The sequence below is a fragment of the Nansenia antarctica genome (genome assembly GCF_963989245.1).
Source record: "Nansenia antarctica genome assembly, chromosome: 8".
NCBI lineage: Eukaryota > Metazoa > Chordata > Actinopteri > Argentiniformes > Microstomatidae > Nansenia > Nansenia antarctica.
Genome location: NC_137678.1, coordinates 56,905,809 through 56,920,808, shown reverse-complemented (window position 1 = coordinate 56,920,808; position 15,000 = coordinate 56,905,809). Strand labels below are relative to the sequence as shown.

The 15,000-nt window shown below is 46.0% G+C and overlaps 1 protein-coding gene across 1 annotated transcript in view; it reads left to right on the top strand.

Moving 5' to 3' along the window:
* nav3 (neuron navigator 3) overlaps positions 1–15,000 on the top strand; it is a gene marked incomplete at both ends in the record, with an annotated part of 108,884 nt that overhangs the window by 73,906 nt on the left and 19,978 nt on the right. The window contains 7 exon segments of the mRNA XM_080538546.1: positions 1,920–1,943; positions 2,637–2,660; positions 3,049–3,126; positions 8,901–8,984; positions 10,839–10,950; positions 12,486–12,607; positions 12,852–12,872. Coding sequence (XP_080394672.1) covers positions 1,920–1,943; positions 2,637–2,660; positions 3,049–3,126; positions 8,901–8,984; positions 10,839–10,950; positions 12,486–12,607; positions 12,852–12,872 — 465 coding nt within the window.

The window sequence follows — 15,000 nt, the reverse complement described above, 5'->3', positions numbered from 1 at the left end:
TAAGTCGCTTTGGATTAAAAGCGTCTGCTAAATGGCAAAATTATTAAAAGTATGAATTAATTGATCAGACCCAGGATCTGAAGCTTGTTGACATATGGCAGCTATTTGATTTACACCCTTGGTTTTATTTTTGGTTTTGGTTATGCAAAAAACCAAGCTAAATGTGTTATTATTGTATGTCTTGTTCACCTGCCACATCAGTTGCTTATTATCGCTTTTTACACCCCCAAGAAAGAGTTGGTTAATGCAGTCTATATATTACTCAGAGTGACACCTCAATCAATAGCAGAGATACACACAAACAAACACCAGTCTTTGCATTGGCTTCCATCTAACTGGTATCATCCATGGTGTTGTGGCTCGTGTATCATTCTCTCAATCAATAGTGAGACCCAACTGTCCTCTCGTTATGACACATCACTCACACACACACAGGCCAGAACTCAGAGAGAGGAGGCAGAGAGGGTAGAGGGAGCAGTGCCCTGAAAGTCTTTAGTGATTGTATTATTAGTGTATTATCAGGGCTCGACATTAAGGCTTGTCCGCTTGTCCGGGACAAGTACATTTTATGTTCGGACAAGTGGACTTCCTCCTGCAGTTGTCCGATGGACAAGTCAAAACAAAAAAAGAAATCAATATGTATTAATATCTGCAAACATGAATTCCTCCTTCCGATCTGAATAGTAAAAAAAAATAGCAAGCAAAGCGATGCCGCGCCTCATTCTCGCTATTTCAGTCTCTCGTAGTTCGTTATCGTCATAGTTCGTAAATTCGCTCAGAGCGCCAGAGCGCACACTGCGTTCAACGTCATAAAGACGTGATTGGACAAAAGGCATTCCATGAGTGCTGATCAGATTCCAGAGCGAGTTTACGAACGCAGCCATAGTGTTGTGGGTCTCCTGTCACTAGTGCCATTCACGTGAACGCGTATTCGCTTCTTCTCAATGCCGCTTATTTTCATGTAGTTCGATGCGATCGTATATTTTAGGTTTGAAGTTTTAAGACCAGCACATCGCAATACGAACTTCAGAATGACACTAATGATAGATTTCTCAATTTGAATATAGGATAGGCTACTATCCAAAAGCTAGCAAATAAGATTGCTTCCATTGGGGAGAGACTATAAGTTACAAACATTTTTTGTAAATATTCCTAGATATGCATCCCTTTTGTGGCCAATCTTAATCTAAAAGGGTTAGGGTTAGGGGTTACGTTTTTAAATAATTACAAAATATTGAATACATTTGAAAATTAAGGATACATCATTATCAAATCAATAGTAGTCAAATGTGTTATTTGCATACACATACACTCACTGGCCACTTCATTAGGCACACCTTGGGGTTGGACCCCCTCTTTTGCCTTCAGAACTGCCTTAATTCTTTGTGGCATAGATTCAACAAGGTGCTGGAAACATTCCTCAGATATTTTGGTCCATATTGACACTATAATATCACACAACAGCCCGTCTGGCACCAACAACCATGCCAGGTTCAAAGTCACTTAAATCACCTTTATTTCCCATTCTGATGCTGGTTTGAACTTCAGCAGATCGTCTTGACCATGTCTACATGCCTAAATGCATTGAGTTGCTGCCACATGATTGGCTGATTAGATATTTGCGTTAACAAGCAGTTGAAAAGGTGTACCTAATGAAGTGGCCGGTGAGAGTATAATATATTATTATTCATATTATTGCTTTTTCAAAATCTTTGGATTTGGACAAGTAACTTGAGCTCTCGGACAAGTAAAAGATAAGTTCACTTGTCCTGAAAAAGCTTAATGTCAAGCCCTGATTATTATTGTATTATTATTGTATTATTAGCTCCCTACAAGGCCGTTGGGAATGAATCATGTCCATACACTTGGTTTATTTCCACATTTGTTTTTAACAAGATGTGTTTTTTTCTCCCATACAGACCGAGGAAAAGGCCCATTCTGAGGTAAGAGGCTCTACTTGATGAGTGAAGAAATGTCTTCCTGTCTGCCTGTCTGTTTTTTTAAATGTACATGTCCAAAATCAGATCTGGTCTGTCGTGACGTTAGAATTATAAGGTTATATCTCCATTTTTGGTCAAAATTTTAGTTTTTTACATAATCTGATCCATTAGGTGTTTATTAATGCCTGTGTGGTGTTATTTTTCAAATGTTGACATTTTTGAGTTAGTAATGAATAAAATACAAAGGTTCCATCTCACAAAACATAATGGAATGTAAAAACGTTGACACTCATCAATATCTCTGAACTGCCCGAAACGGAGATAGAACCTTCTCATTCTAAGCTCACGCTGTATCAGTGACCAATCAATAAAACTCGATGTTTACGACACATACTCACAGTCATGGACAAACAGCATGAACACAACCCACACCCTGTGCTGCCGGTTGTTTTCAGTTCACTAAGTTATCTCATGTTGTCTTTGTTCCTGCCCTGATGTGTTTTCCATATGTATGCACTTGTTTCCTTATAAGTGACTATCGGTACTTGTGTGTGAGAGTCTATTGTGTTAATAGACTAACCATGAGCAAACCTACTGTGTCTATCTCGCTCTGTTATAACAGTTAGTTACTGATATCTGCTGTTTGGTATAAGCATGCAACAAAGAGTTAATTGTATACTTCTCTTTTCCATCAAGGGCCAAACAGTCCAAAACACCACGGTAATTCCTTTTACATTCACACGCTACCCTAGTGTTGTTTTATTCTGTGACAGTTAGACAGACTTCTACATCAATGTGTTTACCTGACATACCAGATGTATATTTGCCTGTGAAATCGAAAAATACAAGCATTTATTTTCAATCAGTCCTTCTTTTGAATGAATGAATGAATGAATCTAAAGTTCGAACATGATTTAAAATAATAAAGAACAAATAACTAATATGTAGAGTACAGTCCTATCAATTGTTCGAAAAGGAGTAGGAAGAAGCCTAGGCTTATCCTGTCCTACCCCTGTTTATACTTATACTTTTTAGGAGAGACGTGATCGTAATGCTGATGTGTGAATGTCTGAATGTTTGAATGTCTGAATGTTTCTCCCCTCAACAGCAAATCAGAAAGCTGCGTCGAGAGCTGGACGCCTCCCAGGAGAAGGTCGCGACCCTGACGGGTCAGCTGTCTGCCAACGTGAGTCTGAGTCTGTTTATGTCCTCTAAACAAAACAACAAACAGTCAAACTTCCAGAGAGGTTTTAAGGGAAATGTTGCCTCTGCGATCCCTTCCTTGTCAATCAGTGAGACACCCACTAATACCTTTCTGTCCCAGACTGAATGTTTTTAGCCACTCTGTGTGTGCGTGTGTCTCTCTGTCTGTGTGTGTGTGTGTGTGTGTGTGTGTGTGTGTGTGTCTGGGGTTTCAGTCACAGCTCAAGGAGGCAGCTTGGTCACTGTGAGTTGCCCTGTGAGAGGGTCTGGCCCAGCGGGGGGGGGGGGGGGGGGGGGGTCAGCGTAGGGCGGCCTGGCTCATGCATATTCAACACTAGCTTAGAGAGAGCGTGAGGCGAGAGCTGGTGAGAGCCCTTATCTCTGTGTGTGTGTGTGTGTGTGTGTGTGTGTGTGTGTGCATGTGCGTGTGCGTGTGTGCGTGTGTGTGTGTGTGTGCGGGGTTAGAGAGCAGCCTGTCCTGGGAGTCTCGGTGGGGAGAGACGGAGGCTCCTGTGAGGCTCCTGTGTCTCGGTGCAGCGCCCTGTGTGTGTGTGTGTGTGTGTGTGTGTGTGTGTGTGGGGGTGTGGGGGTGTCTCGGTGCAGCGCTCTGCGTGTGTGTGTGTCTCGGTGCAGCGCCCTGCGTCCGTGTGTCTGATCAAGCGTGAAGCAGACGGCCTCTCGTCTGCGCTCGACTGCTCTGATCGCTGTCTCCTACGTGTCTAGAAGGAAGTTCTAAAGGAACTTTACCAGAAAGTTTAACTTTAGGGAGCTACGCCGAGCCGTCAGATGGATGTCAGACGTCTTTGTGTGATGTGTGTGTGTGTGATGTGTGTGTGTGATGTGTGTGATGTGTGTGATGTGTGTGATGTCTGTAAAAAAGAAAGTTTGGTCGTTATAGTTTATGGAACAGTGGAGACAATTTTTGGAACTCGAGTATTGAACCCTCTGTGTGACAGTGTGTTAGTGTGTATGACAGTGTATTAGCTGTAGACAGGGTATTATCTATACCGTAAAGAACAGTTATTCATCATGAGTGTGAGATTTCCACTCGGCTGTAACTGCTGACTCATTGATAATGGGAAGAGGTCAGTTAACCCCAATTGGGGGGAAAAAAACGTATCCGGACCCTCCATCTAATGTCAGTATTTAGATGCACAATCCAATCCATGCTTCAATTAAGCAATATCACACGAGTTATGTTATACTGAATATCAGCACGGCTGTTCCGCAACTGGACTGTTGCCTAGTAACCTGAACACAAACATCTGCAGGCTAGCTACTTTGTATTAACGGTCATTTCGGAGTGATGCATAATAGTTAAAAGTCCCAGTGCTGTTATACTGTATATCAGCACTCATGGAATGCCTCTTGTCCAATCAAATGACTTGGTCAGAACTACCTGTTGTATAATGTGCTACAAAACCTGTGAGGGAAATCCCACCTGCCTTCTGCCCCGGTTGTAAAATGAATGAAGAAAAAGAAAACACCCCCCCACTGTATATAACGCCTGATCCCAATCTGTTACAGTAGGAGGGAGAAATGTCACTTCCACTGTGGAAATGTCATCCCTAAGCAGCTCCTCCTCGCGCTCTTCCTAGTGCCAATGGGTGTGTCTCTCCTAAGCTTTCGCAGCTCGTGCCTCGTGTTGTCGTGACGTTAGAATTACAAGGTTCTATCTCCATTTTTGTCAAAATTGAGTTTTTTTACATAATCTGATCCATTAGGTGTTTATTAATGCCTGTGTGGTGTTATTTTTAAAATGTTGACATTTTTGAGTTAGTAATTCATAAAATACAAAGGTTCCATCTCACAAAACATAATGGAATGTAAAAAACTTTGACGCGGCTCAACATCTCTGAACTACCCTAAACGGAGATAGAACCTTATCATTCTAAACGGAGATAGAACCTTATCATTCTAAACGGAGATAGAACCTTTATCATTCTAAACGGAGATAGAACCTTTATCATTCTAAACGGAGATAGAACTTTTATCATTCTAAACGGAGATAGAACCTTATCATTCTAAACGGAGATAGAACCTTTATCATTCTAAACGGAGATAGAACCTTTATCATTCTAAACGGAGATAGAAACTTATCATTCTAAACTCACGTTGTGTCACATGGACACCATCCTCTCTACCTCACACCTGATGCTCTGCTGCATCATTCCGCTGTGTAATTCAAGGATGTGTTTTGCTTTACCTCAAGGTTAGATGCTGTCGGCAGATTTGTCTGGCTGAGATGTGCCGTCCATATGTTGGCAGGCTTATTCTCTGGGATGGATGAATACATTTAAATCCCATCTGGGCTGAGACACTGCTTTCCTCATGGGATGAATCATCTTGTATGCTGATTGAGGACATTGTCATTCCGCCTCATAACTGTATTGTGACACATTCATTCACTGTCCGATTGTCTCATAACATGCTCTTTTAGTTAATGTGTACATACAATCTTTATCTATCTGTATTTTCTTTATTTTCCCCCTCCTGTAATAAGGAATGTCTCTCATGCGAATGAACGACTTGTCATTTTGGGACTGTGGATAAGTCAGTCTGAGCTTGGCTAAAATGGCTTCCACTTCAAACAAATACTTACAGTTGTGTACCAGTCACATATGATTAGATTCATTTCAATTAATGTAATATTTGTTTTGGGTTTTGTTTGATCAGAACAAAGCAGAATTAGCTAAATCAGAATCCTGGAGAAGATGATTTGAAACTATGCCAGACTGGCTCAGTGTTGTACTGGTTGTGTGTGTGTGTGTGTGTGTGCGTGTGTGTGTGTGTGTGTGTGTGTGTGTGTGTGACTGTGTGTGTGTGTGTGTGTGTGTGTGTGTGTGTGTGTGTGTGTGTAGAGGTGTTTTTTTTCTTCTTCTATTTGAGAGGGATTACATTCCTTGGCTGTGATTAAAGTGGGTTTAAGAGTTCAGGCTCATAGACGGCTTCATACCCTCCCTCCTCTTTACCCACATTCCCTCTTTCTCCTTCACCTTCCACCACCCTCCTCCTTTCTTTCCTAGAGTTCCAACAGATCCCTTATCTCCCCCCACCCTCTATTTTTCATTTTTCCTCCTTTCTCTCTCTCTCTCTCTCTCTCTCTCTCTCTCTCTCTCTCTCTCTCTCTCTCTCTCTCTCTCTCTCTCTCCCTTTAGGTTCCCATCCCTCCCTCCCTATATCCCCCTCCCCTCTCCCTCGTTCCTCCCCTCCCCGTCTCTGCACCCCTGAGGGGTTTAGTACAGCGGTCGCTGAGCACCTGAGCTCAGGCCAAAAGTAGTCGTGCCGACTTGGCGACGTGTTCCTATGCGACACGCGGATTAGCCTCGGACGGTTGTTAGCAGCAGAGACGGTCGTTAGCTTCCAGGATGTCGTTGTTGCCGCTGGGCAGCAGCAGGGGGGGCGGCTCTCTGGCCGGCTCCTTGGCCTGGCCGTCTCTAAACCGCTACCCCCCCTGCTACCCCCCCTGCTCCCCCTGCTCCTACCCCCCCTGCCCCTGCCACTGGCCCCGGGCCGGGGGGGGTCGCAGGGCCAGGGGCGTCCGGGTGACCAGGACCGTGCAGACGGCCCAGCCGCGGGACGCGTGGGCGGCCACACATCCCTACCTGCGGGGAGGACAGGTGGGCAGCCGTGGCGGGGGGGGGGGGGGTCAGCGGGGGGGCGGTGGTCACATGACGGATCAGGAAGGAAGGCTGATGCGATGGGACGTGTGACATTTCCGAAGGTTACCGTGGTTACGGTTTCAGCCAGGAAGGCACCGAGGAGAAGCCGTCAGTGTGTTTTTTGGGAGATTGCAGCCAAATAGTGTCGACGTGGTTTTTCTCTCCCCGTGTGTGTGTGTGTGTGTGTGTGTGTGTGTGTGTGTGTGTGTGTGTGTGTGTGTGTGCGCTGGTGTGTGTTGACTCTCTGCAGCATGTGCAGGCCGGGCTGAGGTTCTGTTATCGGTGGGCTGCCTGCCTGGCTCTGTGTGGCTCACTGGCGCTGACAGGAGTCTCTGCACTTAGGACCCGTACACACACACACACACACACACACACACACACACACACACACACACACAGGCTATGCACTATTCTTGAATCTATTCTTGTTTCTTCAGGTGGGGACTATGCACACACACACACACACACACACACACACATACATACACACACACACACACACACCGCTATCGTTTTCACTGACCTTTAATGAGCAGATGGCTTGATGCTGCTGGACATTTGGTGACCTTCAGAGTGTCAGCGGTGTTCCTTCAGGTGAAACAACATGTCAACGTCAGATGCCGTTAAAGACAAAGTACGTCCCTTCTCTGACCTGCACAGAGCAGGACCACACTGGTTCTCTGGGGTGCTTCTGACGGTGTGTGTCTCAGGTGTGTGTGGTGTGTGTCTCAGGTGTGTGTGGTGTGTGTCTCAGGTGTGTGTGGTGTGTGTCTCAGGTGTGTGTGTCTCAAATGTGTTTTGCATTTCAAAATCACCCGAAAATGCCTCCCGGTCTCGGCCAGCAGCTTGCTTGTATGTTTCTGTTTTTGTCTCGAGTTTGAAGTTCAGTAAAGGAAGTCAGCGAGCCTTACTCAGACAGAAGGGAACTTTCTGGACAAGCCGTGGTAACTAGCTACCAGATCTTTAACACGGCAGAGTAGCTTCCTCATGAGGGGGTGTCAGCCCACCCCCCCCCCCCCCCCCCCCCACCCGGGTTCTTACAAGTTCTCAACATCATGTTGTCCTTTGAACCTCCTCATGTTAATGTTAGCCTCTTCAAAGCCATTACTGGACCATTGGGGGAAGAGTTATCAGCGCTGCTTTGTACCACAACACTGCAGTGGAGAGGACAGGCTCTAACCAGAGGGACCTGCTTCTTTTTCTTTTTTTTTCGAAGTTTGGTTCGGTGCATAAATAAACATGATGGCCCAGTGTGTGGGTGTAATGAGCCCACAGTGTTATGGTGAGATGACTTGACTGAACTGAACAAGCTCTTTTTATCTGAGCTGATGTTCCTCAGGGAGGGCCCGTAGCGGGTGATGAAACGTGCGGAAAAAAACCGCGAGGGGAGAAGAAGTGTCTTCTGGGTCGTACAGATTGCAGTTATACATATTTATGTAGCTGATGTGCGATGATGGATTTTTTTGGTTGTGCAAGATGCCAAATGTGTGTTTGTGTGTTTGTGGATCCCGCTGCCTAGAACTAGTGTTGTTCCGATACCGATACTAGTATCGGCATGGCCACCGATACGCACAAAAATGCTGGTATCGGTATCGGCGAGTACTTTACAAAAACGTAATTTTTTTTTTTCAAAAACTTTACGAGTTTTACAAAGGTTTTGAGCAGTGCCAGACTAAGTGTTAGCAATAATTTTACATCGAGGTGAGTATGCGGCTCAAAAAACATGTTTTTTTGTTTTGTTTTTTCAAACGCCGTGGTATCGGATCGGTACTCGGTATCGGCAAGTACTGCACGGTCAGGTATCGGTATCGGGATCAAAAAATGGTATCGGAACAACACTACCTAGAACCCACCTGAGGAGATGAGTTTTCCCCTCCTCCTCCTACGGAGAATTATTTATTTATAGAACCTCGGGATAGAAAAACGGGACAGGGACGATCAACAGTTAGGAACGTCAGTTGTCCTTGAAACGTATCTCCCTACCGGTTCCTCTCAGCGCTAGGTGAATGCCTGTCCCTGTCCCTGTATGCCACCTGGAATGGCATTGGCCCAGACCAGAACCGCTTAATTCACTGTGTTCCTGTTGTTACTGCAGGCTCACCTGGTGGCGGCCTTTGAGAAGAGCCTGGGGAACATGACGTGTCGCCTGCAGAGTCTCACCATGACAGCCGAGCAGAAGGTAAGTTGCTCCACTCTGCCACCGTACCTGGAGACAGACAGGCCACAGCTCTCAGACAAAGTCATAACTGTACTATATTGATAGTAATAACTATACTATATTGATAGTAATTAACTATACTATATTGATAGTAATAACTATACTATATTGTTGTGTATACATGTATATGTACCGGCTCGGTAGGATCAGATGACCATACAAGGGACGTGAAACAAGGCCTTTTTCCTGTAGAGAGAGAGAGGATCATGGGAAAAGGATGTGTCACACTTAAATCTTGGGTGTTCCTCATATAAGACCCACTTATTCCACACACGCCGGCACGTCACCTATAGTGCGGTATCACCCTACTTTCCTGATGGCAGAAGTGTCTCGTGTGTTCAGTTCATTGGCGGCGCTAGAGTGGGATTACGGCCTCAGAACAACTCTCTCCAGTCGGGCGGCGTCAAGCTCCGAAGCGAAGGTCACTGAAAGAACGGCGCGTTTGTTTAAAGAAGCCATCCCGATGATCGAAACACGAGTGTGTCCTCTTGAGCGTGTCAACCCCCCACCCCACCCCCCCCACATAACACGGATGAGCTTTGGCAACTCTAATCCTCTAGAAATTAAAAGCGAAGAGATTCTAGAGGGACGTCTTTGTTAAGACAAGCAACTACGCCCTCCCAACTTTTAATTAAAGCCGAAACCCTATCACGAGCCCGCCGGCGCTTTCCAGGAGATTGAAGCGCCGTCGCCTTTTATCTAATCGTATAGAGATTCAATAGAGAGCAGCGCTGCGACGCAGGTTTTATACTAAGCAGGTGGGGTGCGTGGGGGTGAACGTTTATTGCACAAACCCATACCATAGTTACCATACGCTTATCCTCTTAAACCTGCTCCTGGCTTATCGCTGCAGAGACAGGAAGTATATCTGACAGATGTATCTAACAGCCGCCATTTTTGTTGTGATTGGGTTGGTTGCCCTCAGCCGTGGCAACCAAGGGCAGGCGTGACAGGGATGACAGGGGTTTAGCGTTTACATGCAGAAAGTGTGCATTTTCACACACAACTTTTGTTGTTACAAGGTCATTTATCTGCTAGCAGCTAGTGCATGTCTGCACATTAGATACTGTACATAAACTACCTCACTGTACTAGCTACCTAACTGTATATATAGCTCATAACTGTACATAGCTCATAACTGTATATACCTCTGAACTAAACTGATGTTTACAATACTACCTCTGCACCTACAGTATATTGCATAGTCTATCTTGCAACCTATCACTACCATTCTTGTTCTATTTATGTCGTGCCCTTATATCACTATTTGCACTTTTGGTTGGATGCTAAACTGCATTTTGTTGTATAGTACTTAGTACTATAGTACTTGGTACGATGACAGTAAAGTTGAATCTAATCTAATCTAATCTCATTGTTCAATGAAGTCTCAATGGAGATTAGAACGCTGTGGAGGTCGGTGGGTTCTGTGGAGGAAGTTGATCTTCTATCGTGTCGTGATCTTAGAATGATAAGGTTCTATCTCCGTTTAGAATGATAAGGTTCTATCTCCGTTTAGAATGATAAGGTTCTATCTCCGTTTAGAATGATAAGGTTCTATCTCCGTTTAGGGCAGTTCAGAGATATTGAGCGTCAACGTTGTTACATTCCATTATGTTTTGTGAGATGGAACCTTTGTATTTTATTAATTACTAACTCAAAAATGTCAACATTTTAAAAAATAAAACCACACAGGCATTAATAAACACCTAATGGATCAGATTATGTAAAAAACTCAATTTTGACCAAAAACGGAGATAGAACCTTATAATTCTAACGTCACGATGTGGTGTGTCTGTGTGCCTCTCCCGTCTGCAGGAGTCAGAGCTGGCGGAGCTGAGGGAGACCATCGAGGCGCTGAAGGCCCAGAACACAGACGCCCAGACGGCCATCCAAGTGGCTCTCAACGGCCCGGACCACCTACACAGAGGTAGCTAGACCCCCTACACAGAGGTAGCTAGACCCCCTACACAGAGGTAGCTAGACCCCCTACACAGAGGTAGCTAGACCCCCTACACAGAGGTAGCTAGACCCTCTACACAGAGGTAGCTAGACCCTCTACACAGAGGTAGCTAGACCCTCTACACAGAGGTAGCTAGACCCTCTACACAGAGGTAGCTAGACCCCCTACACAGAGGTAGCTAGACCCTCTACACAGAGGTAGCTAGACCCCCTACACAGAGGTAGCTAGACCCTCTACACAGAGGTAGCTAGACCCTCTACACAGAGGTAGCTAGAACCTCTACACAGAGGTAGCTAGAACCTCTACACAGAGGTAGCTAGACCCTCTACACAGAGGTAGCTAGACCCCCTACACAGAGGTAGCTAGACCCTTTACACAGAGGTAGCTAGACCTCTACACAGAGGTAGCTAGACCCTCTACACAGAGGTAACTAGACCCTCTACACAGAGGTAACTAGACCCTCTACACAGAGGTAACTAGACCCTCTACACAGAGGTAGCTAGACCCTCTACACAGAGGTAGCTAGACCCTCTACACAGAGGTAGCTAGACCCTCTACACAGAGGTAGCTAGACCCTCTACACAGAGGTAGCTAGACCCTCTACACAGAGGTAGCTAGACCCTCTACACAGAGGTAGCTAGACCCCCTACACAGAGGTAGCTAGACCCTCTACACAGAGGTAGCTAGACCCTCTACACAGAGGTAGCTAGACCCTCTACACAGAGGTAGCTAGACCCCCTACACAGAGGTAGCTAGACCCCCTACACAGAGGTAGCTAGACCCTCTACACAGAGCTAGCTAGACCCCCTACACAGAGGTAGCTAGACCCTCTACACAGAGGTAGCTAGACCCTCTACACAGAGGTAGCTAGACCACCTACACAGAGGTAGCTAGACCCTCTACACAGAGGTAGCTAGACCCTCTACACAGAGGTAGCTAGACCCCCTACACAGAGGTAGCTAGACCCTCTACACAGAGGTAGCTAGACCCTCTACACAGAGGTAGCTAGACCCTCTACACAGAGGTAGCTAGACCCTCTACACAGAGGTAGCTAGACCCTCTACACAGAGGTAGCTAGACCCTCTACACAGAGGTAGCTAGACCCTCTACACAGAGGTAGCTAGACCCTCTACACAGAGGTAGCTAGACCCTCTACACAGAGGTAGCTAGACCCTCTACACAGAGGTAGCTAGACCCTCTACACAGAGGTAGCTAGACCACCTACACAGAGGTAGCTAGCGCCGCCGTGAAGACTCTCCACACACACTCTAACGCGGGCAAGCACCCGACTCGTCGACCCACACACACACACACACACACACACACACTCCACACCCGTCCCCTCTTCACGGACGAGAGCGGCCGCGCACCGCCACTCTCCATTGTTTTTTTTTCCCGGCCCTTTCGAAAGCTGTTGATCTCACGCCCCCCCCCCCCCCTGGCACTCAGCAGCCAGATGAGCACTAGGAGGAACTAAAAAGAGGCTTGTCTTGTGTTCCCAGACCTGCGCATTAGGAGGCAGCACTCGTCAGAGAGCATGTCCAGCATCAACAGCGCCGCCAGTCACTCCAGCATGGGCAGCAGCAAGGACGCGGAGGACAAGAAGAAGAAGAAGAAGAGCTGGGTGAGTGGAAGGAGCCTCCGTAGTGGAAGGGTGTTCTAGGGTGTTCTAGGGTAACGCCAGGGTTCTGGTCCACCTCACTCTCTTAACCTCTACGTCTAACGTCTAACCCCCCCCCAGTACGGATACGTCTAACCCCCCCCAGTACTGATACGTCTAACCCCCCCCCAGTACTGAGACACGCTTTCATAACTGTGACTTGTAATCCCACTTCCCCCTTCTCTCACCCGCTCACACACACTGCCAGGGGAAGGAGAGAGGCAACAAGGTGAATATGAAGCCCACCTAACCCCCCCCCGCATGACCCATAGAGAGGGAGTGTGTGTGTGTGTGTGTGTGTGTGTGTGTGTGTGTGTGTGTGTGTGTGTGTGTGTGTGTGTGTGAGAGAGAGAGAGAGAGAGAGAGAGAGAGAGCTAGAGAAGAATTCTTAGAGGAGAGCATGTCTCAGTGCTGTCCCACCTACGTGCCCCTCAGTGTCCTTGTGGATAGTCGGTCCATCCCTCCCTCCCCTCCTCCACCATCTCCTCCTGGGCAGGAATGTCTCTGCTCCCCTGGGGAGGAAACAGGACATTCGCCCTTTGAAGAGAAACTCTCTTCCAAAACCCAAAACCCAACATCCAACATCCAACATCCTCCCTCCGCCCCCGACCAGCAGCTTCTGATAACCTGCAAGCAGTGACTCAGTGTGCTTCTGCAGATACATATTGTGTGCATGTGTCCTGGTGGTTAAAACAACATGTTTGTCATCATACATATTTTCATCACATTCAATAATACCGTAGCGTAGGTATTCTTGTGTCAGACCAGTGGTGGAGTCTAGTGGTATACTGTGATTTTTCCCTCCCAGCCTCATATCGTTCATTTCGGAACGCCATAAAAATAAGTCTGCGCTCCCTGTCTAGTGTTATATATCTAAATGACATGTTATAAGGCTGATCTGTGCATGACAGTGCTGCATTTTGACATATTTCATGTCGCATCTCCCCCCGTTGATGGTATATGACGCTATAGTCAGTCCCAATGGTCCAAAATTCAAGTGCTTCGTAACACAGACGGGGTTAATTTTATGAATGAAAGTGAAAGTTCTGTCACAAAACTCTGTTACGTATCCTCACACATGTTTAAGTGGGTATATGGAAATCCTTGGCCTTTCCTAGTGGGTATACGGCGTAGTCCTGCGTATCACGTAGACTACACCACTGTGTCAGACCTCAGCAGTTGCCGTTTGAAGAAGCTAGCTCTGTATGGGGGGAAAAAAGAAGCGTCTGCACACTCAAATCTGTGCAAAAGTCTTTATTTTATTGCACACTTCCGGTCATAGACCGAGTGAATGCAGTTGTATAAAGGGTTCAAACGACATGGCTTTATTAGCCAATGCACAACACCTGTGTAGCTAGACATCAAGGGAATTGTAGTCCTAGATTCAGTGGACTACAAAAGCCACATACACAAGTGTTCACTGAGACAAGAAACACCAAAATACATAAAATATGTACAATATAAACACATAACAGAACAAAAAACTATAGAGAAATGCTACAATTATGCAGACATCAGGCAGTAGCCATCATATAAAGCACTTTGAGCTGCAACATTTCGTGACGTTAGAATGATAAGGTTCTATCTACATTTTTGTCAAAATGTAGTTTTTTACATAATCTGATCCATTAGGTGTTTATTAATGCCTGTGTGGTGTTATTTTATATATACAAAGGTTCCATCTCACAGAACATAATGGAATGTATATACTTTGACGCTCAATATCTCTGAACTACCCTAAACAGAGATAGAACCTTATCATTCTAAGCTCACGATTTGCAGGAAAAGCGCTATACAAATAAAAGTTAGAATCTAGAATCTAGCGCTGTATAAAATATATACTCTTAATATCTTAAGACCATTAATGAACTGGTGGGGTTGAGTTAATGAGGAAATGAGGAAATCTAACAAACTAGTTTCATGACGGCTAAGTTCCCTCCTCAGAATCCTTTCCAGGCACTGGGAGTGAGAGCGAAGCTCGTTCCCAAAATACAAATTAGGTTCTTAAATATGCAGAGAATTAATTATTCATTTGCATAGATTTTGCTGCGATGCCCCTGTGGCCTGAAGCACTGGGAGAGAGAGAGGCTCCGACGCTACTGGAGAGCCTGTGATCTGAACACACACACACACACACACACACACACACACACACACACACACACACACACACACAGGGTAGCTCCGACGCTACTGGAGAGCCTGTGATCTGAACACACACACACACACACACACACACACACACACACACACACTCACACACACACGCAAACCAAGTGCGGTCGGCCTTCCCTCAAGCTATTCCCTTCAGCTCGCGGAGGAAACAAAATGTCAACCGCCATGGACTCCATTGTGGC